The sequence below is a fragment of the Xyrauchen texanus genome, chromosome 12 (genome assembly GCF_025860055.1).
Source record: "Xyrauchen texanus isolate HMW12.3.18 chromosome 12, RBS_HiC_50CHRs, whole genome shotgun sequence".
NCBI lineage: Eukaryota > Metazoa > Chordata > Actinopteri > Cypriniformes > Catostomidae > Xyrauchen > Xyrauchen texanus.
In genome coordinates this window covers 40,734,011-40,759,280 of record NC_068287.1, presented here as the reverse complement: position 1 = coordinate 40,759,280, position 25,270 = coordinate 40,734,011, and the positions used below count along the sequence as shown (strand labels likewise).

Below are 25,270 nucleotides of genomic sequence, written 5' to 3'. Positions count from 1 at the left end.
CTAAAGGAGGTTCTGTTTTCCTGCAGTGTTAAAAGACGGTAATAACCTTGTAAATTCAGTGGCAAGATATTACTCATGGTCCATTCAGAGGACTGTCTGCGGACAGAACCTGGTTGAGCTGCCCTGTTTTCATTGGAGTGGAACTTCTACCCCAAGAACTTCGTCATGACATCATCGTCATCTGATTCCCCAAACAGCTGCAGGAATCCAGTTGCGCTGGAGTGGACGGATGGACATTGCTGTGTGCGCAGCTCTCCGAGCCTCCTGCGCCCAAATGTTGACAATTTCTGTGTGGCCAAATTAAACATTGGTAGTCTCCTTTTCTCTACTTAATTTATTCTCCTTGTGTTCCGAGGAACCCAGAAACCAGAACCAGCCTTTCCTTTCCAAGTGCAGGAGATTGTGAAGTTTGTGCGTGGGCATCTGCTTGTTTTAAAACCTTATTCGCGACTCCACTTGTGGATTATGACCCTGGACACTGATTTAATGGATGACTTCGTTGTCGACGTGGTAGGAGAAGGTGGCAAGGACTCTGGAGACGAGCATCTTTCGTCTTCAGCTCATTCCGCATCCGACCAGGTACACAACGATTTGGCATCTTTGTCCGAAAATCGGTCCAACAAGGACGATAAGGACCACGTACCTTCTTCCATATGTCCCTTAACTTCGAGCAAAGGCACTTCTGTGAAACCGCCCTATTCCTACATCGCTCTGATCACCATGGCGATCCTCCAGAGCCCAAAGAAGCGTCTCACTCTCAGTGAGATCTGCGACTTCATCAGCCACCGGTTCGAGTACTACCGAGAGAAATTCCCGGCCTGGCAGAACTCCATCCGACACAATCTTTCCTTGAACGACTGCTTCATAAAAATGCCACGCGAGCCGGGTAATCCTGGAAAGGGGAATTACTGGACTCTCGATCCGAATTCATCGGATATGTTTGAGAACGGGAGTTTTCTGAGGAGGAGGAAGCGATTTAAACGACAGCACTTCAAATTCGGGATGTTCAAAGATCAAGCGCTGCATCCGAGCGGCTTTCCAAACCTCCCATACGGCGCGTATGGTCCCTGTGCGCATTTACCAGGTTTGGACATCTACCCGTATGGCTTCCATCAACCAATCGGTGTTCCACCTGTTGGCAACATTTTACCGGCTCTGTCCACGTTTTTCTCGAGGAACTCTCTCGCTATCAAGTCTTTCCCACAGACTCAAACAGTAGCCATAGAGCCTGTCACCCCTAGCCTGGCCTGTCCAATGGTTCCGACCTCTCCATACGCATCCTCAGCACCGTTCAATCCGATGGGCTTCCCTCGGGTCCTCGGTTTTCAGTATGAGTACCAAAAGCTTCAAAATCTGAACAACCACCTGGAGTTCACCACTAAACACAGACACCTGGCTAGCGTAAATGACTAGGAGCGCATTGCGAAAAAACGAAAAAACAAAAACATTTTTATAAAAATATGTTTCTCAGGAATTATTTCAGTTAGGCTATCCGAGTATCAAGAGTTAGATCACGTCGAATAAAAACATCTTTATCAGGATTCCACAAAGTGACGTTTTTCTGTTCCATGCTGAAAATGTTTACTGATGCATTTTATTCTATTGGAATTGTGAAATATTTCGAATGTTCAAACTATTTAAATGACGAATTTTCTTTTAGCGTTTTGACGGAAATAAAACTGACATTTTAAAATGAAAAATAAATGTGAATCATGATTCTAAATTTGTTTAATGGGCAATTAAATTGTTTTAATTGCCCACTACAATCAGAAAATATTATAGGCCTATATGTGGAGATTTTTACTGGGAAAATAAATGTACAAATATTTTTTCTGTTTGATTTGCATGTTTTTTATTATTTAAATAAAGGCCTATATATGGTAGGCCACAGTCATTTTGCAGTCATGAACACATAGGACTCATTTCTCCATTAAGGTAAATAATTACTATAAATATGCAACACCAACTAAATTAAAATCGAGCATTAATATAATCTCTTTAGGATCATTTTTTTTTTTAACCAAATTTTAAATACCAAAATCGATTCTTTTTTATTATAATTGTATTCATTTTTGTGTTGTTTCTCTACAAATGTGTAGAGGCTGTTAAATGAATATTCAGTGTTCAATACAAGTTAACCTTAATCGACCGTAGATGTGGCATCATTTTGATTAGCACAAAAATGTATTTCGACTTGTCCCTCATTTTCTTAAAAAAATAAAACCGCAAAAATCGAGGTTACAGTGAGGCACTTACAATAGAAGTGAATGGGGGCACATTTTTGGAAGGGTTAAACACAGAAATGTGAAGCTTAGAATTTTATGAAAGCACTTATATACATTTTTCTGTTAAAACGAATTTATTAATTGAGCTGTAACGTTGTTTAAATTGCCATTTTAGGGGGTTTGTGATTATTTATGTTGTCATGGCAACAACGCTGTAAAATTGGCAATAACTTTACACAGAAAATTTTGGAAAGCGATTTGATCACACAAAAATCATGTAAACACACATATTGTTTATGGCTTGTGGCTATACTTTTGAAACAGTGAGTATTATAATGTTTACGGATTTGCCCCATTCACTTCCATTGCATGCGTCTCACTGGATCACAGATATTTGCTTCTTCTATGTTTTTTAATGAGGGACGATCGAAACGCATTTTTGTGGTAATTATAACATTATGCCACAAATGCTGTCGATTGAGCTTAACATGTATTGAATCCTGAATATTCCTTTAAACCGTGGATCTTTGTTGAAACCACATCAAATGGCAAGATACTGTAAATAAACCTATCATATAAAGAGCTACTTATCATTACAGCCTACTTTGTATCTCCATTACAATTCAGCTGAAGAGATTTAGACGCTGAAAGTTAAACACGTTTCTTCTCTCTTCACTTGAGCACTGAGTCACTTGTCGGTTTATTTGTTTAAGCTTGATCAGCGGAAATAATCAAACGGGTCAGTCTCAAATGCGCTTTACAAATATACATTCTGACAGAGTATCTCGGCATGTAGCATGGCCATATATCCCGCTGAGCGCACGCGATAAATAAATAATAATCTTCAAACGTCCATTAGATGTCTTGGCAGATGTGCGCAATGGTCAGGTGTATATCGAGTTGTATGAAATGCAATGTCTTGTATGAAGCTCGTTAAACTCGCTAGTCCCATAGTCATTTAACATTTCGATTCAAGGGATGATACAACATACTTGTATACAAAATGAAACCAAATGACCTCCTGTCTGCACTTTCAGTCACCAAGATAGCATCTGGAGGCCTCCATTTCTGCTTGAGATCATTTGACGGAGGATAAAGAGAGTTTTTATTCCGTTTCCATAATTCATATATAATCTCTCTCTCTCTCTCTCTCTCTCTCTCTCTCTCTCTCTCTCTCTCTCTCTCTCTCTCTCTCTCTCTCTCTCTCTCTCTCTCTCTATATATATATATATTAAGTAAGAGACCACTGCAAATGATCAGTTTCTCTGGATTTACTATTTATAGGTGTGTGTTTGAGTAAAATTATCATTTTTGTTTTATTCTATAAAGTACTGACAACATTTCTCCCAAATTTCCAAATTAAAATATTGTCATTTAGAGCATTTATGTGCAGAAAGTGACAACTGATCAAAATAACAAAAAAGATGCTGTTTACAGACCTGGAGTAATGCAAAGGAAACAAGTTCATATTCATTTTTGAACAACACAATACTAATGTTTTAATTTCGGAAGAGTTCAGAAATCAATATTTGGTGGAATAACCCTGATGTTCAATCCCAGCTGTCATGCGCCTTGCCACGCTCTCTACCAGTCTTTCACATTGCTGTTGGGTGACTTTATGCCACTCCTGACGCAAAAATTCAAGCAGCTCGGCTTTGTTTGTTTGATCCATCTTCCTCTTGATCACATTACAGAGGTTTTCAGTGGGGCTCAGGTCTGGAGATTGGGCTGGCTACGACAGGGTCTTGATCCAATGGTCCTCCATCCATACCTTGATTGACCTGGCAGTGTGTCATGGAGCATTGTCCTGCTGGAAAAAACAATCCTCAGAGTTTGGGAACATTGTCAGAGCAGAAGGAAGCAAGATTTCTTCCAAGATATCCTTGTATGTGGCTTAATTCATGCGTCCTTCACAAAGACGAATCTGCCTGATTCCAGCCTTGCTGAAGCAACCCCAGATCATCACCGATCCTCCACCAAATTTCACAGTGGGTTGTGAGACACTGTGGCTTGAAGGCCTCTCCAGGTCTCCGTCTAACCATTAGACAACCAGTTGGAGGATTGGTGATGATCTGGGGTTGCTTCAGCCAGCCCAATCTCCAGAGCTGAACCCCATTGAAAACCTCTGGAATGTGATCAAGAGGAAGATGTATGTCCACAAGCATGCCAAGATGCATGACTGCTGTGATTGAACATCAGGGTTATTCCACCAAATATTGATTTCTGAACTCTTCCACGCAAACATACACCTATAAATAGTGAATATATATATATATATGCACATTTTTTTTGTTTGTTTGTTTTTCTTTTGCCTTTCTTGTTGCTTCTGAGCCAAAAATATACCACTGTGGATTCATGATGAAGACTTACAAGACACTCTTGACACTGCATTTTATTTATTTTATTTGATTCCTGTGATTGACACTACACATTCAGTATGTGGCATTACAGGTGCATGGTGCACCTGTCTGACTAGAATCTCAGTTACACAGATTCATGGAGCTGTAAAGGACAATAGCACAAAAAGTGCTGGTACGTCCTGCTGAAGACAGTGGAGATCATTTAAAGCTCAGGGTTGAGTCTAAAGTGCAGAGAGTGCTTTGATTGGGGAGAAGAAAAAATAATGACACTTAAAGAGTTGCCTGTAAATTAGGCTAATATACATCTATTTTATAAATCATTAGGGTTGAATCACAATTTGTCTTCAGTTTGAAAGATAACAGCATTCTCATGTTTGTTGTTTTATTATTATTATATATAGAAACAAAGGAAAACGCATTTGAGGCCTAATATTAGCAAAGACATTTTGACTTCAAATAGCCACAATTTAAAATATTTTAAATAGTCTATTAATAGTATAAATGTGTTCTAGTATGTGACTTTCATATGGTGCGAAAAGGTGAAAATGTCACATTATATTTCATAAATAAGCATCACGTGTTTTAATTCAGTAGTTAAATAAGAAAAGAAAAGAAAAGAAAAGAAAATGAAAGTTAACGCTTGGTCTGATTTAATTAGACAAGCACTGAAACACATCAGGTATGTTTACTATATAAAATAAACAAAGTAATAAATGACTAGGTTAAAGCAAAACAACACGACTGACTTAATATCTGCATTGAGTCTGTATTCTCTGAATTAATGTCGTGCAGACAAACGAGTTTATCATCTGGAGTTCCCGCCTTACGAGACAGAAGGAAGGAATTAAATCTGGATCACAGAATTCCATCCCTAAATCCTATTTTCTGTTGTATTACATCACAATGCCATTGGAATCCTTTGATGGGTTTATTACTAATGGCGCATCAACGTGGAACTTAGCGAATTATTTTTCTTTTTCTGTAAATAAAATGCCAAATTTCTGTTTTTATAAACTGCATTAAGGGAAATACGAATTCGTGTGTGTAAATATTTGGAAACTCTTCTTTTGACTTAGGCTGCGTTTGGACAATTGTATATTTTGAATTTTATTATACAGCCTGTATCATTTATAAAAATATGAAATTTAGAGTATACGTGTGAGGAGTTTGACAACATATCAGGGATTCTCATAAGATTGCATGAGATCTGAGTGCAAGTTCAGCGATATCTCAGTACACAATTACGCGTAGCTTGCTTTGAAGACTGCCATTCATTTCCTAATGGGAAGAAAACATGTTTAGGGTTTTTTGACCTGTGTTTTGATTATTGACATGAGTGTCTATAGACGTTCTAAACTGGAAACAGTGCAAACGTCATGCCTAAATGTACAAATGGATTTGTTTTTGAGAAAGAAATTAGCTGATGGCCCAAATTCCCTGCACCTGACAAAATAAGAGAAACAAAAAGAGGGTATATGTGTGACTATGTGTGTGTGAGAAAGCAAAAGAGAATTGACTTGTGTGAATGTGTACAGCTGTCTTTGGATCACCCACAGACTCTGTATTCAGTAGTGATGGAAAGATTCTTCTGTTGTTGGCTTTAAAAAACTGCCTCTATTTAGCTGCGTCCCAACAGAGTTATAGAGACAAATATTTATTTCCACAGTGACTCAATGAATGGATTTTTGCTGCTTGTTCAGTTTACTTAATTAAAATGAACTAAACCAACACGATTTCCGCACATCTTGATTTCATTGCATTCTATCCATTTCAGTGTGTAACTCCCCAATAATCAAAACAAGCAAGTACAAGCGCCCCCAACACACACACACAATATTTACACTATGATCAATGGAAACCTGTAGATGCCTCATGCTGCAACCCCCCCCCCCATTTCAAGCCAAATCTATGTCCTTGGATACCACTGCCCATGACTGAATACAGTTCAGCCAAAGAGCAAGTTCTTTTGAGTGTAACAACATATCTATGACCAAGTACCTACATTTTATGGTTGCAGAAATTTAATTTTTCAGTGAAATATCCCTTCATGCCTAGCTGCCACAGGTGTGCGACCCAATTTAAAATCCCTAGAACAATATGCAAGATTATTTCCCCCATTTAAATGGCCATCTAAAACAAAATAAGTCATTTAATGTAAGAAGACAGGAATTATAATAAGGCCTTGCGGTCTGAAATTGAATATGTCATCTGTGAAAACTGTGCATCAATCTCCATCAGTGTCACATTAAGCATTTTAATAATATTATGATTGTAATGAATTGCTATTTACGTGATACCCCTCCAGTAGAGCTGCCAGCAAGAGCGGTCCGTGTCCAAGCAAGCATCCTGGGTTTTATTAGCAATGACGTATTATAATTCATATTTTTCCCTCAGATGCGGCTTGCTTTTATATGGGGGAGAATGAGCAGGTTTGGTTTAAAATTATGTACCTGACCTGAGAGGCATTCTCGTCTACTTCCTCATGCCAAGCTAAACAGGATGGTTAAAATCATTTCTTAAATGCTGTACCAGCTCATACAGGTCTCTTGCTTCTCCAACCATGCACAACAAAGACGCAGAGCTGTAGGTGTGCTCTGTGGGATTTCCTATTCCTTCCAAGCAGCTTCCTGAAAAGGAAAATTCGGAGTGTTTGAAGTGTATATCGTTGCATTTGAGCTGTGAAGCTAATAAAATGATTCAGAGATTAAACACAGACACTACAGAGTGCAACAGTAGGGTTCGAGAAGTAAAAATACCATTTATTTTCCTTCATAAAGAAACTGATTTTTAATACCAATGAAAAAACCTCTCAAGATAGACCTACCATGAGATCTGAAGAAGTTAAGCTATGTGCTAAAGACAGTGTGGACTCATTTGCGAGTCCACACTGTGGTGTTTCAAAATCATGTTTTATCGCCAGAAATTGAGAGTGAAGACACTACCTTTGATCTTGAAGCAAGATGAATCAATTAGAGAAGTCACTATTACAACATTATCACCTTGGAAGTCGACATGTTGCTCACAAAGTTTAGGTTTAGGGTTGGGGTTTGGGTTGGGAGGCTGAGTGAATAAATTATGCATTCATGTTGACTCTGTTGCATAATTACAACTAAAAATACAACTCACTTCTGACGCCACTCTGTGGAAACTTCACCCGAACACTGGAGCTCACACGTGCCTTTGTGTTCTACAACATCTTTAGTATGAGCTACTAATGAGTAACTGCCTAGCAACCAGATGGGGTTACCCTAGCAACCGAGTAACAAATCACATATCTCTGCACCAGAATATCGTAGAGACTTCCGGGTTGACATATTTGACTCAGTGTGGAAAGGAGGCTTGATAAGTATCACCCTGGTAAGTGCTTAGCAACCAGATGGGGTTACCCTAGCAACCAATTATCCAATCTCATATCTCTGCAACAGAACAACATTAAGACTTCTGGTTTTGTTCTTGGGACTCAGGGTAGCAAGGATCGATCGATCTATCTATCTATCTATCTATCGATCTATCTATCTATCTATCTATCTATCTATCTATCTATCTATCTATCTATCTATCTATCTATCTATCTATCTATCTATCTATCTATTTATCTATCTATCTATCATCTATTTGATAGACTGAATGGTCTTGTAATCTTTGAACTTTGAAAACTACTAAAACTTATAACTACATCAAACTAAAAACCTTCAAGCATTTACAACTACTTCAAACATTCATGCTAGGCTTTCTCAAGCCAACCTAAAGTTTGTACTAAAACTTTTTAATCTAGATTAGCAAAGCGGATAGCCGCAGTCTACCTGCAGATTAATATTGTGGAGGAAGCGAGTTTAAGAGATTTAATGACTGTTGCAATGAAAATGCAACTTATATGGGGACTAGTTCTTTCAGTGGACCCTTATCACATGTCCACGTTCGTGAAGCGGAAGTTACCATAGTTGGCTAAACTTGAATGTCGGTGAATAGGGGACCACAGCAAATTCAATTTTTGCTTCCCGTTTGCTCCAAGAGCAAAAGAAAAACATCAACAATTAAGCTTTCACAGCTTTGCTAATGAAGGTAAAAATATACAGTGCTGGATAAAATAAGTAAAGAGAGGGCTGTCCTTTTCTGCATATCGCTGCCCCCTTCGGCATATCGTGGTGCCATTTACACATTCTGCATGACGTGGCAGCTTATTTCAGCTTATCGCAGCCCATTCGGCCCATTTCGCAGCCGGAACCACCAGCCCACGCAGTTCTCCCAATGGCCAGTCTGCCTCTGATCGGCCCCAAAGTGCGTCGGCCCACCAGGAAAATTCCTGGTATGCCAGATTACCAATCCAGCACTGGCTGTGTTAGAAGCCTTATCGTATCTGTGGTAACTGATTTTTGTGAACTTATTCCAGGGTAATGTAATACAAAGTACAATGTTATACATTTAAAAAATATATTTTTAATATTGGAAATATAAAAAAGTTTGCTACATTTATGTTGTTAAAGAAGGTGGAAACGTGTCATTACAGGTCTGTGAAAAGGGTCCATTAATCAAACTTCCCCCTAGACTTAGCGAAACATTAAATGTTACTTGATTTGGTGCTATTTTAGTGCATTTCTATCTTTATACTGTAGAAGGCTTTGTTTGGAAAATGTTAATAAAACATTTTACAAATAAAAAAAACTGGATTAAATATGAAAAATTATGCAATTAATCATGATTAAAATTTGTAATCGACTGACAGCACAAATCCTAATATTTTGCTTTTATTCTTTCAGTATAATCAGTGACTACAATTCAGTAGTTTTATGTTGTGCAAGGATTTGATTACATAATTTTCTGTCATTCCCTCAAAACATCGCAGAATTTAAGTACACACTTTTGTACCTTTGTCTTTTTTTCAGGTTTTCTTTATGGCATTTGTTACGTGACTGTTGAGCTTTTTTGTGCATCTGGTGTATTGTAATTTTACATGTAATATTTTCCATTTGATCACAACGTGTTGATGTTATACAGTATGTACGGAGAAACTATTTGCACTATACTGTAGGTGTAAATATTACCTGCTACACAGCATGGCTTTTTGCACTCTAATTCTTGTGTGAAACACAGAAATTAAAGACAAACTGCCTTTAAAATTAAAAGACAGTGGTGTGGGGTGTAACAATGGTGTGAATGTACGTTTTTCATGCGGAGGACCCGGGTTCGATTCCTCCTTTTGTCTCATTTTTCCCACTCTTAATATTTCATTAAATACTACTTATAATAATAAATGAAAATTTATATAAAGGTTGATTTCCTCGCAGTGATTTGATCACGGTGAAGGTCAAGGTCTGTTGAAAGTTTTAATCCAGGTAAAATTGACCATAGTTTTACTATAGTAATATTAAAGTATCCATGTTTTTTTGAAAGAGGCCATAATTTTAATGCAATTAAACATGGTGTTACTAGAGTAATGTGATGTTTATATAGTTACCATGTTTAATTTTGGGGTTATGATTTTACTGCAAAACACCATGATGATATTATGGTTACTGTAGTAAAGCCATGGTCAATTTTTGTAAGGGAAGGTTAAGGTTAGGTTTAGAGGTTGGAGTTGGGTGTCTGTGGGACTCTAAATAAACACAATAAATGTGCTGAAGTGATGCCCCTATACCACATGTTAATATTTACTTAGGAGTACATGGTGTCTAACACATTTTACACTTAGTGTAAAGATGTTTTTGGTTGCTATTTACTCATACAGAAGTGCAAAATAGCCTCTGTCTTTTTATTTATCATTTCTGTATGTGTGTGGATATGTGTTTCTGTTAAATAATATGCTGCAACAAAACTGCCCTTTAATGAGACATAAAAATGCATGCTTGTACTACTACTGCTTGAGTACAGACTATGTCAGAGTGATGTACAGTCTTAATGAGAGGGAAGATGTTAAGGAGATGTTGTATGATGTAGCCACTGATGTCACACAACTGACAAGATCCTTTCAAGTCCAGCTTACACACAAGCACGCATACTTCATTCACACTGAGTCCATACATCACAATTTCATGACCAGCACACACAAAGATATATAAACGTACTCAATGCCATTTGCTTTTCCTGGCCAAACTTGCTGCTCAGCCTGTCCATTTGCACTGAATTCAGTTATAAATCACCCGACACCCCAACCTTTCGTTTTCAGTTCGCTTGTGTCCCTCTTTGCCAACACCAGTAAAACCAAGGACTCTGCTCACTATTAAGGCCAGCTATTTATTTGAGGGGTGATCAAGTAGTGTGCATATGTTTGCATGTGTGTGTACACATATGCCATGTGTGTGGGAGTGCCCCCCCCCCATCCCCAACCCAGCTGGTTTCTTTGCCAAAATCAATTTGCCAGTATATGACAGTGAAATACTGCAGGAAAGCCACCCAGAAGGGGAATGAGCTAACACCTCAGCCATGCACTCCAACACTGGGCAGATCAGAAGGATGAATGACAATGGGAGAGAATAAAAGAAAGTATGAATGGTCGGTAATAGGGAAAGAAAATTAGACATTTAATTAGGATTGCTTAGTGAACCCTTGTTTTAGAAGTGGTGAATGGTTGTCTGCTATCCTCTGTGGCACCCTGCTGCTTGCTTCCATGCAGATGGAGCCCTGATGCCCATGACTAGTGCATGCTGGGTTAAGAATCTTGAGTTTCTGCATACTGCGCTATATCCAATGTACACTGCATAAGTGAAAGACTATATGCAACGATAAACATTTTAAACAGAAGTATGCTGCATTGCTTTCACATAATGTAATTCGTGCATGCTTATTCAGAAAGTGGTGTGCAGTCATCGTCTTGAAAATAAAACTGGACAGCATTTCCTAAAAGCATCGTAAGCCTAAGTAAATCATAGAAGCGATCATATGGGTCATCTGTATAATGCGCACATTTTATATCTTTAATCAGAAAATAATATTTAATTAGCCAGATGGATTACAAGTATTTATAAAATTATGCAAAAAGCTAAAAGTGACACACAATTTTAAGGTGAAATTGCAGCACTTTACAAAAAAAACAGCGGCAGCACTGTACAGCAAAATACCGTGTGCGAAGATGGCGTGGGCATATGTTGAGCGTGTGTGAAACTGGCAAAAATATATTTGTCAATCAGCCTCTTTTTAATGCTGAACTTTATACTCTGTGAGACTTCACTTAAAAAGAAACTCACTGCTAAAATGATATCCTTGTCCATTGTGAATATTGAGTGTAGCTGTATACGAAGCACCACCCACTCAGAGGTCACTGGCAAACCAAGCATCTTCCTATTGGCCAATGTGGCAAATTCGCCTGTCAAAGCTCACCAAACTTGAGCTCCATGCGAAATCCAGGGGAAAATCTTCGCCAATGGAAGTCCATTGCGGAAAAGTTGCAATCGTGCAGTTTCCCATTGAGATGACTTTAATTCGCCTGTGTAATTTTGCTGTGTGATGCATGTATGACCGTGCTTTTAAGAACACACAAAGCAGGTTTTCGTGCATTCATGTTAAGGGCATTTTTGGGAAAAGCACACAGAAAAGGAACGAACGTTCACAACTTTGCATGTAGAGAGTGGTCTTAAAAGCGAATATTCATTGTTCACGGGAAATGCAGCCCTGGATTTTTAGCATTTTTAATGTCTTTACTGGTTGGCAATCCAACCAAATCCACCTTTTCCTGAACACAGACGTGTTCTTATGAGAATTAGGCACAACACTACAAGATTACTTCATTCGTACAAAAACGTACAACTTACTTTATACATCAACCAATCACATAGGCTTCACAAACATGTGTTCTGTACACGGAAGTGTTGCTTTTGTCCATCTTACACAATTATTATGGTTGTGTTTACACTCGAGGTAGGGTAAGGTGTTAGGTTTAGGGGTGGGGTTTGGGTTAGGGGTTAAAGTAATGAAAACACACTTTTTAAACAGTATATTGTTTTGAATTAGCACGGTACAAATGCCACATCGGGAACTACAAAGACATGCGCGGGGCATATCTCATTGGAGGGTGTACAACTAATATGACTTTGTATTAATTAACTAATGAGCATCTTGTACTATTGTGAAGAATTTTCTTGAGATCAGGTTAAAAGTGTTAATTCATAACCGATTCTTAATGGATGTCTGCTTTTGCTTTCCTGTCTCCATTGTTTTTACTTGCATCATTGTATGTTTTTAGCAGATAACGTGAATGCATGTGGCTCCATAGTGCAGATTCTTTAAAGCGTTGCGATGACCATCTTTAGACAGTGCCTCACTCGAGTGGGTAGATGATATTAAGTGAATTCCCAAAGTTAGTAACGTTGATATTAGTGGTCAACCAATTGTGGATTTTGCCGATACCGATAACTAAGGTGATGGAAAGGCCGATAACCGAATAAACGACCAATAGTTGTTAAAATCAATTTATAGGATGATAAAAACAAAAACCTTAAATCCTAAATGAAAAGGGCACAGATATTGAGGCTACAAGGGTCCAAAATGAATAAAATCTCATCAGTTTATTGTGGAACCAAAATAACATCAATAGTATCTAGAAAAATTTAGATTTGGTGCATTATGGGGGATTTTCAACTTTAAACAAGTTCGAAATACAATAGGGGCTCTTATTTTGAAATGAGACTTGGCTAAAACATCCCAGTCTTTATTAATCACACAATCAGGGCTGAATTTGTTAAGAAACTTAGTGTATGAATTTAATCGTGGTGAAGTGTTCACAGTTCAACGTTAGCTTACAATGCTCTATGTGTATGTATTTACCAAATGACGCTTATTACAGCCAATATATTCACCAGATGAAGAGTTCTTATTTATTTTTCACCAGATGAGGTTTGTTGATGAGGAATACAAAATTAGGAGAAAAAAAAAACACTGAAAAAAATTATTTTCAAGAAAAGTATTTTTGTCTTGTTTTCCTTAAAAATTATCGTAACATTCTTAAAATGTGATTTATTGTCAAGCAAAATGGGATAAGACATAAAGTCTTGTTTTAAGATAAATCTGACAAAATTTAGTGAACTTTCTGCCAACCTACCAATGAGGTCAGCAAAATAATCAAGTTTTCCCATTTAATTAAGTTTATTTTTCAATCTGTACTCTTAGATTCGTAAACCGTACCCACGATTTCACAATCTGTACCCACAGTTTTGCAAATTCTTCACACAGATTTGTAGCCCCTCCCTCATTTTGGAAATGAGTGCCAACTCTAAACACAAGCACAAGATCAACAAATCTTATTTTATATTGTTTTATTGTTGATTAGTATTACTGTAAGTTTAATACTCAAAATTGCCTAGCTACACACGTTTTAATAATGTTTAGATATTTTTACTGGAAAACAAGACAAAAATATTTGCCTTGAAAATCATAGTTCCAAAAAAACAACTATCGGCACTGATTAATCAGTGAACAGATATATCGGTCTACCTTTAGTTGATATCATTAACTATTGTTAATATTAGCTGTTATGACAGTCAGCAACTCCACAAGTTCAGCCTGAACACATTTTTGCTCCAACTAACACTTAAAATGGATGTTCCTATCCATCTAGATCGCTCATTCTGGTTCATTCGACACACTGGAAATGGAAGGTCAAGCTAGCGCATTGATTTTTAAGATATAGTATCCCACACAGTGTGCTCTGTTGTATATTCCACATTTTAGTAAATATAAATGTTGTAGGTCATCTGCCATGTTCTATGCATACACAAAATGCACATACAGTGTATATTCTCCAGGAATAGCAAGAATAATATGATAGTATGCGATCATAACATGACCTTTCTCTTTGCATACGCAGAGGAAGTGTCTTTGTGTGTTTTGTTTTTTATTTCATGAAAAATGAATACAACCCTTGTGCTGCCCCGCTATCACCTGCACAATTAGCTGCTTCTTTTGTGAATGAGCTAAAAATCTGCCGTCATGTAATCAGGAAGGGAACAGGAAGCGTAATTAACATATGGGTCAGGGGGTACAGAACTCGGGTCAATGTGCATCCCAGTCTCTGGTTACTGTTGTTTTTTGAATGGGCCAATAGCTTGATTATGCTGACGTGTTGGTGGTCAGCCTGGCAGGTGGTTTTCAGAGATCTCCAAGCAAAAAAGTAGGCTTGTCCTCACCCGCTGGGTGTTGCTATGGTGACTAAATGACGTTTGGAGTGTGGACCACCAGCAGTGAACTACAGCAGGCGATTGGCTCTTAACCTCACCAATTTCTTAGCCTCAACCTTGCACTATGGTTTGGTTTTCCGCTCTTCCCTGTTAATGTCTGCAGTGGTGTAGAGGAACTTGGGCCCAAGATTTTAAAGGGTATTGGAATGAGTTATGAAAGGGAAAATCATGAGCTGGCAAGAACTGGCATAGATGGTGAACACTCAGCCAAACCTCACTCTATGTATCAGGAGGGGAAAAAATGCTTATTTCCCTTCTGATTCTTAATCCAATAGACGGACCTCAAAGAAAGCTGGAGAATATTTGGTGTAAAACATCTTTTCTCTGGTAAAGTCAGAGTCTCAAATCCTCAGTATTACAAAGGCCTGTGCCCCATCAAGGCGTGATATTAATACGCCTCTCTCGCTCTCTCTGTGTGACCTCACTGAGTTGAAATGTTAAACCATGTTTTAACGAATTGATTACTATGAGAATTAACAAGTGCATGAAATGCAAAACGCTGCCCTGCCACCCAAACCGTCAGAGGGGCAAGCGTGCACTTCATCTCTGTGTTGCCTGCCTAGGTGGTCTCTGGTGTAAGCTATATTTTACCCTTGCCTTTCTTTTCCCCATTTTTTATAGCAAACAGAAAATTGTTCCTAATTCGCTGTTGCTAGAGGGGGGTAATTTGTGGTTTTTGGCTGAGTGTCACAAGCCTCAAATTTAAAAAAGCTGCTGTAGGGAAGCTGTATTTTTTTTTATTTTATTTTTATTTACAGGCTTGCAGGACAAATTTTGGCAGCACTTTGGCATCACTTTTATATATCAAGGAAAAAACAGAATTAAGGAAAGGAAGCGCAGGATCTAAACAGAGAGCAACAAATCTGTATTGATCTCGGAGGGAGGAACTAACCCTTAGGAGAGTTGCAAACCAGATGTGTCTGTTGAATGACAGCATGCTCGAAACAATTGTTTTTTGTGAATGTACCCAAAATGTGTCTAGCAACGACTCCGTAGGCTGCTCCAAATTCTGCCGCGACACAGAGCTCCACTCACATAGTTTTCCATTAAATTCGACCCAAATCATTATCAAAGCACAAATATTATTTACTCTAGCCATCGCTGGATGATGTATTGTGTATATGTATCTTTCATATAGCCTACACAATGTGTTTTCAGTTACAAGTTACTTTTTGTGGTTTGACAGCTTGAATGAAACCTCTTCAAGACTACATACGGTATAAAGAAATTGCATAATAAACGTCGCCATTTCAAATCGTTCAGTTTGCGCAGTTCCGCCGGTTTCATACACTTAATACACACACTGCAAACAACATTAACATCACAAAAACTTTTGTAACTTTAGTCTGTATGGTGACTAGATTCACAGCTTTGGACTGCCTTGCACCTGCACTGCATTGATTCGCCCTGTGTGCGATACCTGTGCCTTGTCCTACCAGTTACACAGCATACCGCTTCTCATCCGATGTGCTACCGGCTTTAGTTATCTTCTGTTTTTAATGCTCATTAGTACTTTAAGGAGGCTTTCGTAGCCAGCACATGATCTAGAGATGTTTCCAAGACATTTGCGAGACCAAGAAGACATGGGTAATGATAAAAAGTTTAAATTAAACTATTTGAGCTGCTGAAGAAGATGTATGTGGCAGCCTTTAAATAATCAAATTCAGAGTTTGGTCTTGTGGGACAAATGCAAAGAAAATGGGAATTTTTTTTTATCTTTCTTGTTGGAATTCACTAAATCAAGCATAGTGGTGTGGTGGTAGTGGGGTAAAGCATATAACTGTTAATCAGAAGGTTGCTGGTTCGATCCCCACAGCCACCACCATTGTGTCCTTGAGCAAGGCACTTAACTCCAGGTTGCTCCGGGGGAACTGTCCCTGTAATAAGTGCACTGTAAGTCGCTTTGGATAAAAGCGGCTGCCAAATGCATAAATGTAAATAGTTCTTCATTTCAAAGGACCATAGACATAGTCACTGTTTTAAGGGCTCACTGCACACTTCAAACCATTCAGACAGTGGTAAAAAACAATATGTGTAACCATGTGACTTTACTATTATACTAAAATGTGAAGAAAAAAAAGAAAAGTAAGTGACCCTAAACTTTTGAATGGTAGTGCATACATATAGTGACATAAAATAAGATATTACAGATGAATAAAAGAGGAATATACAATAGAGCAATAATGTTGTTTGAATATTTTATATACAGATATACAGTTATGTGCAGGTGATGGAATGTATTGAAGAAGAGGATATGTTAAAGAATATAAATAAAATATGGATACAAGTAGGGATGGATTGAATATTGTACATGGTTATACTGACAAATTGAAAGCATTTGGGGGCAGTTTTAACTGTTCATGTGGTGGATGGCCTGAGGGAAAAAACTGTTCCTGTGCCTGGCTGTTCTGGTGCTTGGTGCTCTGTAGCGCTGGCCAGACGGCAACAGTTTGAAAAGGAAGTGTGCTGGGTGAATGGGGTCAAGAGTGATTTTACCAGACCTTTTCATAACTTTGGATGTGTACAGTTCTATCAGGTTGGGTAGGGGACCACCAATAATCCTCTCAGCAGTCCAAACTATCCTTTGAAGTCTTCAGATGTCCGATTTCATAGCTGAAACAAACCAGACAGTTACAGAAGTGCAGAGGACAGACTCAATGACTGCTTAGTAGAACTGTATTTGGAGCGCCTGTGGCAGCTTGAACGTCCTCAATTAGCGAAGGAAATACAACCTCTGCTGGGACTTTTTCAAAATTGAGTCTATGTGGGTCTGCCACTTCAGGTCCTGTGAGATGGAAGTGCCCAGGAACCTGAATGGCTCCACTGCTGCCACAGTGCTGTTCAGAATGGTGAGCGGGGGTAATGTTGGGGTGTTTCTCCTGAAGTGCACAATCATCGCTACTGTTTTAAACATGTTCAGCTCTAGGTTGTAGTAGAACATTTAACTCACTTTTAGCGCCACACAGTGGACATTTCACCTCTGACCTACCGTGATATGTGCTATGAATTACGTAATACCCACATATGAAAGAAAGCCGTTCGGTTTTGGAACAACATATGTGTGAGTAAATGATGACAGAATTTTCATTTTTGGGTGAACTATCCTTTTAATGCGAATACTCATTTTCATACTCTTAATTATGCAATGCTTCCAGCTCCCTTACTTAATTCTTTATTCCTTTTTCTGGTTGTTTTTAGCTCGGTGTCCAAGTCTCAAAATAATTCTCTCAACTCCTCATTCAACGGTCCAGCTTCCTCCATCGTATCATCCATCGCATCCCAGGCATCCCCCTGTTCAGTTTCACTCTGCAGGGACTGCTGAAGCATTTCAGTGTCTCTAGCATGGTTTTTCACTTTCACAACAGTACGTCATTACCTTGGGTGTTTAAACACTTAAGGAACATTTAAAGGAGAGAAAAAAAGTTGTACATTAACTTTGCATTACCCAAAGGCGCTGTCAAACCTGCACCCTGAGCATTATGTGAATAAATTAAATCTGGCTTTGTCAGAGGTCTGGAACAGTTTGAGGGGGAAGCGAACAAGGGGGAAAGCCACCATGTTGAAATCAGAAGCATTAAACTTGGAAGGTGCCTGCTGTTGACTCAGAGACCTTTAGACCAGTTGTTGCGTGCCAATAACTAATGACAGTGGGAGCACTGCCTACAGTGCCAAAAGTAGCAAAGTGTTTGCGTCTTAATAACTCATTCCGTTGAATGACACAGCACAGTTGTCATTCGGAATGGGAACACCATCATAGAATAAGACACTCCCTGTGCCCACAGTCATTGGAGGTCTTACAGCTGCAAAGAACTAAGCAGCACAGTCAAGCACTGAGGATACTTTCATTTAGACAAAGTCTGAATTAATCAAGCCTTGACGGATACATTAAAGACGTCATGTTTAATCATTAGACACATTGTGAAATATTAGTTACGTAAGCCCAAGTAACCTTCAATTTTAACATGAACGTTCAGCGTCTGCGTACAGTTGAACGCGAGCCTGTACATTTATATTCCATATAACTGTGCGTGCATGCACAGGCGGTTGACGCTGAGTTTAGACCCATAAAGCTGTAAATGCAGGTATCGCCAGACCTCCTTACACACGTGCTCCTGACTTGCACAGCCACTGATGTTGTTTTTACCTTCATCTACTGAAGTTAAGCGCCAATTACTACTTCTTCTAGCACTTCTTCGTGACAGGAACGGCTCACAATGTAAGTGTTGCCACCTTGTGGATCCACTAATTAGTGCAAAAAACTCCAGGCACATGTGCATTCTGCCCGTTCAAAGATGACGAGGATTGTGTCACGCGTCACGTCTGAATGAAGTCTGAATGGGCTTCAATCCTCCACCAGATTTAATTGAAGGAATATTGAGTGTTCAATGCAAGTTAAGCTTAATCGACAGCATTTGTGGCATAATGCTGATTACTACACAAATTTATTTAGACTCGTCTGTACTTTTTATTTTATTTTCTATAAATAAATCAAGGTCACAGAGAGGCACAAATGCATGGGGCAATTTTTGGAGGGTTTAAAGGCAGCTCATAATTTTTAAGCACTTACATTAATTATACTGTTAAAACAGTATTGTTTGTATTATTTGAGCTGTAAAGTTGTTAAAATCATAGTTTTTAAAGTTGTTTTAGGGTTTATGTGGTTACCTCGTCATGGCAACGAAGTTGTAAAATTGGCTATTATATAACATTCACACAAAACAGGTTTGCAAGAGATTTTATTCAAATAAAATCAGGTTCACACGCATATCGTCTACGTCTTATGGCTATATGTGGCAGGGCGGAGGGCGCGGCCGGGTCGTGATCATACACACCCGGTCCCGTATTAGGCTAATCAAGCCTCTGAGGTTTAAAGGTCGACTGCGGAGGATTGTGCGGGAGAGAGAGATCGATAGCGGACATGTCCGTCATGTGTGTGTTTATGTTGTCTTTTAAGTTTCTCATTAAAATATTATTTATATTGAAAAGCCGGTTCTCGCCTCCTCCTTTCCATTGATCATGTTACACTATACTATTGAAACTGTGAGTATTTAACATTTACAGATTGGCCCCATTCACTTCCACTCTAAGTGCATCACTGAACCCAGATTTGTTTTAGAAAAGGAGGAATAAGTCAAAATTATTTTTGTGGTAATCAACATTATGCCACAAATGCTGTCGATTGATCTTAACTTGTATTGTCCCGGAATATTCCTTTAAGCTTTTGTACTGACAAAATAATAGCACATTTGTGTTGCTCTCTCACCCTTCAAACATCTGTTTTGGTGGGAAAACTCCATGGGAATGTTCGGATACTCGTGGGCAAAAGTAGCCTACAAGTAAACCAAAATAGAGCAAAATGATACCTTTTGTGTCTTCTTTAAACATAAACCAGTTGTTCTACATTGGGGGCAGTTCTAGGCTCACAATAAAGCCCTTTTGATTGATGGAAACCCTGGAGGACACTGCAGGTGTTGCGTGGGATAGATCTATCACATGGCAAATCAAACCAGAGTTGTTCCTCCCAGAGTGAGATGGATGGAAAACAGCATTCCACAAGTTTGCATGAAAGAAAGCGAGAGAGCTGTGGGCTGCACTTGACAGGCAAGACACGACCCCGCTGTAACAAAGGTGAAAGTTTGACCTTCTTATCTCACTGTTTTGCCTGAGAGGTTGAATGGAGGAGTGTAGTCCAGGGCAAGGTGAAAAGTGTTCCATGTATCACATATATGGGATGCCATTACAAACCTCAGACCTTTCTATATCCTGTACTAGAGAGCTGTTAGGGATATTCTTACTGGACAGTAGCCTAGTGCTTTAACTATGTTTGTAACTATGGGTGTGTGTTTTTCTGAGAGGAAAATTGTTATTACAGGTGTAACTTGCTATAAATAAAAGGAATAGGGGCTTGTTCTAAACCCCCTAAACCTAAGTGTTAAACTTCGGCTCGTAACTCGTCCTGCACCATTTGTGCTATGGACATGAATGATGCCTAAAATCATGCATCTTGTTTATAAAGCTGTGCTTTAACTTTACTAAGTGATCAGACTAAACGATTTTGTCTGGGAGACAATAAAACAGGTGAAAAAATCCCATAGACTTGTGCTGAAGGAAGGACCAGAGACATGGAGGTGGGTAAGCAACTAGCTAGAAATCACCCAGAACACCCTAGATACTTTAAATCTACATGATTTACCTAAATAATTTAATTTGAACTATCTACTCGTAAATTGGGCAGTTTTTTTTTTTTTTTTTCATTTTTTATTGCATTTATCAATTAAATATACATAAACAGAGATGCAAAATCAATGGGGGAAAGAATACAAACAAAACTAGGACAATAGAATAACGTTTTCATATTTAGGCATTTATGTTTTGGAAAAGTTAGTGCCATTTATAATTTTTTTCTGAAGGGTAGGTTTAATCTGTTCTCATGTATTTGCAAATCACAGTATTACCCAATTCCTTCATGGCGCATCTCTTCTCGTTCTTTTTCCTTTAAGTCCTTCCCGCCTTTCCTACCCCGCTTGGGGAGGTAAAACCCAGGCCTGAACCACATTTCTCTCTTATTTAAGGGGGTCAGGTCGAGCTTATCGGCCTCATGAGAGCTATAAAGCGGCCAGTCTCTTGTTTTCTCTGAGGGCCTCTGGATGAGTTGCGTCGCGTGAAAGGCTCGCGCTGTGGGCACGCGGAGGTCTCGCGAGCAGTAAAAATGAAACAGTGGCTGTGGAAAGAAAATATAACGAGTCCTGCGGTACAAAGCCTTAAGAGCATTTGAGAAATGTGATCCTGTGTGCAGTTCCGTGAGGACATGCTCCGTAAATTTCCATATTTTCCATGTTAAAGCTGCGTTTCACCTTGCGCGCACACACACGTACGTGTTTGACAGGTGTCAAGCGCGCGAAAATAGAGGGAATCCATAGTGAGTGTGAGTGCGCGTGTGTGCTAGCTTATACTTCCCTGAACAAATATGCTGGGAAAATGTAGACGTCCTCAAAGCAATACAATTTTTTAATATTTCTGTCATTTGAAAAATAACTATAGTGGTTTGGTGTAAACTATGTTTAAGACCATGGTACATTTTTGGTAAATTGTTTTTTTTTTGACTTCCTCAAAAGGAAATAAGGTTTATAAAGTGTCTAATTCAATTCTTAAAATATATAGGCCTACAGTTGTATAGGGTTTAGGATTAGTATTTGATTCAGTCTAATTTAAGAACAATAGAAGTCATTTAAAGGTCTTTATTTTGATTGGTAAATGTGTGTGTTTGGTGTGTATTTTCTCACTGTTGCTGAAGTTTAGGTCACGTCACACTAACAAGAATACATTGAAAATGTATTCATTTTGCTATATTTTTGCCTTCCGTCCACAATAAGATGGCATTTTTGTCCAACGAAAACTGAGCTTGCTCTCCTTAGTGGATAAATCTGAAAACGGCATCTTCGTGTTGTATTTTGGACAGGGAAAATGGTGATATTCAAAAACTATGACGTAGTTGTTGTCCTGTGACGCAGTCATGTGATCTATTCAACCCAAAACAATCAAGATGGTGGCCTATGTTGTAGCCACGTTGTTGTGCCTGATATTAACTTTTTTTTTTGCATGCACGGTAAAGTGTATTTAAGCATTTTCAGATGTTTCATTGTGGATGAGCAACTTTTGGAAAACTTTTGAAAAAGGGCAGTGTGGATGGAGAGCGTTTCGAAAAAGAAAACGCTGTTTTCCCAGATTAATGTGGACGTAGCCTTAGAGGATTTATTTTACATATCGCGCCAAATTCTATTTCTCTTTTTCTTTCTTTTTCATCAGCAGGAGGATAAAATGGCAAATCGGACTAGGGTTCATGAGTAATGCCTGCAAAAACTTCCAATCAAAACAAGGCTCTAGTCCACAGTATAGATCTCTGGTGGTCTTTTGAGGAATGATGGTGGGTCTGCAAAATACCTTTCCACATCATTAAATGGAAGAAAATGGTTTTAAAATTACAGTTGGGGTTAGAAGCATTACGCTTGCAGGCAACACTTACAATTCAATTTACTTTTTTGGAAGTAGCTTAACTGCTCTTCACATTCACTCTACCTCATAATGCTGCATAATATAAGACATCTGGAAAATGCCTAATCTATGCATAACAATGGCTTCGTAAGAAACAACAAACACTGTAGTTGCATTTCAATTTGCTAACTATAATTTCATGTAAATTAGTCATTTAGCTCTAGTAGTTGTAGTGCAAACACGTCAAAGTATCTTTAAATAAAAATTAATGCATCTTTCAAATAGTTGAAATTATATCTAGCTGCATGAATGTGTATAGATCTTATAGAGATATATTAATAGTCGTTGAGTAAAAGAGATATTGCCTGCCAGACCAGAGAGCCAAAGACGTGTGTTGGTAGGGAGTGTAGACCTGAGCTGTAAAGAGAAAAATATTATATTGTGAGGAACGGGAGGGTGGTCAGGGAATGAGTGAACGAGGAGGGGATTAGAAAGAAAGAGAGAGAGTGAGAGGTGAGGAAGGGGAGAAGGGGCTTGAGATACCTCAGGTTGGGAGAAAGAGAATGTTTGGACAGAGGAGGGGAAAGTCACGCTAATTTATACTCCGCTAATTGGAACCAGGGCAGCCTTTGCACCTAAAATACATTCCACAGAAGTGAAACATGGGAGAGGAATGGTGAGGGGAGTGAGTTTGTGTGTGTGTGTATGCAAAAGAGAGCATGTGTCCATTTGAAAGTGGAAAATGATGCGTGTCGGGGTCAGAGGTTTTAAACATGGAGCATTGCGAGCAGAGGTCAGTATCAATGCTGTCTTTGTTATCTAGGGTCTCACCTCCAGCACAACAAGTCGGATGTGTCAGGTTTGCATGTGTCAAGAATCGTTCCCTTGTGACAGTTGCACAAAGTTACTCAAAGCGAGACCACCCTGGGTTTCAAACACATGCATACACATACGCGCTCATAAAGTTCCTCCAATCAGTTCGGAAAATCTGGAGAGCACAGTCACTATTATGATCTAACGGCCAGACCTTTGTTGTGGCAGATGGACATCATCATACTAAAATTCTCACTCAAACATGGATGCTTAAGTCATAAAACAGATTGCCAGATGTTAGGCATATATATACTTGTATCAGTCCAGCTGGTATGAAATGAAGTGGCAGGTCTTTGCATCTCACAGGCCCAGTTATGCCAAGTTCAGTTTTGTCTGCCATCTCAATTTTGAACGACCGTCTGATAGCAATTTTAGCTATTGTGTCGACGATAGTCTGCGCTAGTGATGATATGCATCATATCTTGGCTGGAGTTCGACATCTGCCATGAAGGCTTAAAGCTGTTCTTTAAGTCATTATTCAGTCTCGTCTCACACATACACAACTATGCAACTTATCAATAACCTGAACTGCCACGGATGACTGTGAACGGATGGACTGGCGGCGTGTACACACTCATTGGTTTACACTCTGAGTACACACATATAAATCCTGGAGAATAAAAGCTGGATAAATAGATGTGTGGAAGAAAATCCAAATTCCATAAAAAATAAAAACATGAGCCAGATTGAAAGACGGCGGCTGAAGTCAGACATATGGGGAGCATATTGTTCGCAACGTTCCAATCTCACAAATGCTAGATCCCCTCCTTTTTCTGCTTTTTTTTCTCCTCTTTCTGGAAAAGGAAGAATTATAACAAAGATTCAGATGTGGCGGATGGTGTTTTGTACCCCTCTGAAATGGGCTGCATCACTCAGGAAGTTAAGGACAGGACTTTTTTTTCATGCTGTTTTGAAGCTATCTTTTCCAGTTTCATTGGCTATGACAGACAGCCTGATAGTCTGCACACATTAATGAGTTTGAGTCAGTGGTGAGTTAAGGAGCATTGTACTCGGTTCATTAGTGGTTGCTTAACAGACTCGAAACCATCTTCAATCTGTATGTTTTTTTGCCTTGTGTCTATTCTGTGTGCCCAACTCAAAGTGCATCAAAGTGGCCGCAGCATGTCTGGTTTTCCCGCCTTTCATGACACGCACACACAAACAGCCATGTCTGCAAAATCCCAGGGCAATGTGATAACAGATGAAATGAAAACAGTGTGTGTTATCTTCAAGAAAGTTTTAAAGAGTGCATGAGAATACATGAAGCAGGCCAGGTGGTCACCATCTCAGAGATTGCTTGGGTATATAGTGCAGATTTCTCCTGATTCATGAACCCATCATGCACACCGCATAAAGGAAACTAAGTTTAGTCTTTTAGGCTACATCAGTGAGTGCTGTCAAGGTGCCAGGTGCAAGCTAAGCACAATTAATCCATGGACATGCATTTTTGCAATGTGTGGTGGTGTAAGATCAGTTAATCAGCAACTTCACCAACTTTTCAGTTCCTTTTGGGATTTAAACTTAAACCTTGTGAAGTCCAACCATTAGGCTGCCATCGTTGTTAGGCCACATCCACACTAATCCATTTTTATTTTAAAACTCAATTTTCAGTTTCCTAACATCATAATTTTTCAAAGTATGTGGTAATAGAGAA

The 25,270-nt window shown here is 38.9% G+C and overlaps 1 protein-coding gene across 1 annotated transcript; it reads left to right on the top strand.

Moving 5' to 3' along the window:
* Positions 1-229: 229 nt before the first annotated feature.
* On the top strand, positions 230-1,803 carry LOC127653297 (forkhead box protein D2-like). Its single transcript, XM_052139942.1, has one exon. It carries the CDS (start codon positions 466-468, stop codon positions 1,411-1,413), a length of 948 nt encoding a protein of 315 aa, XP_051995902.1. The 5' UTR covers positions 230-465; the 3' UTR covers positions 1,414-1,803.
* The last annotated feature ends 23,467 nt before the right edge of the window (positions 1,804-25,270 follow it).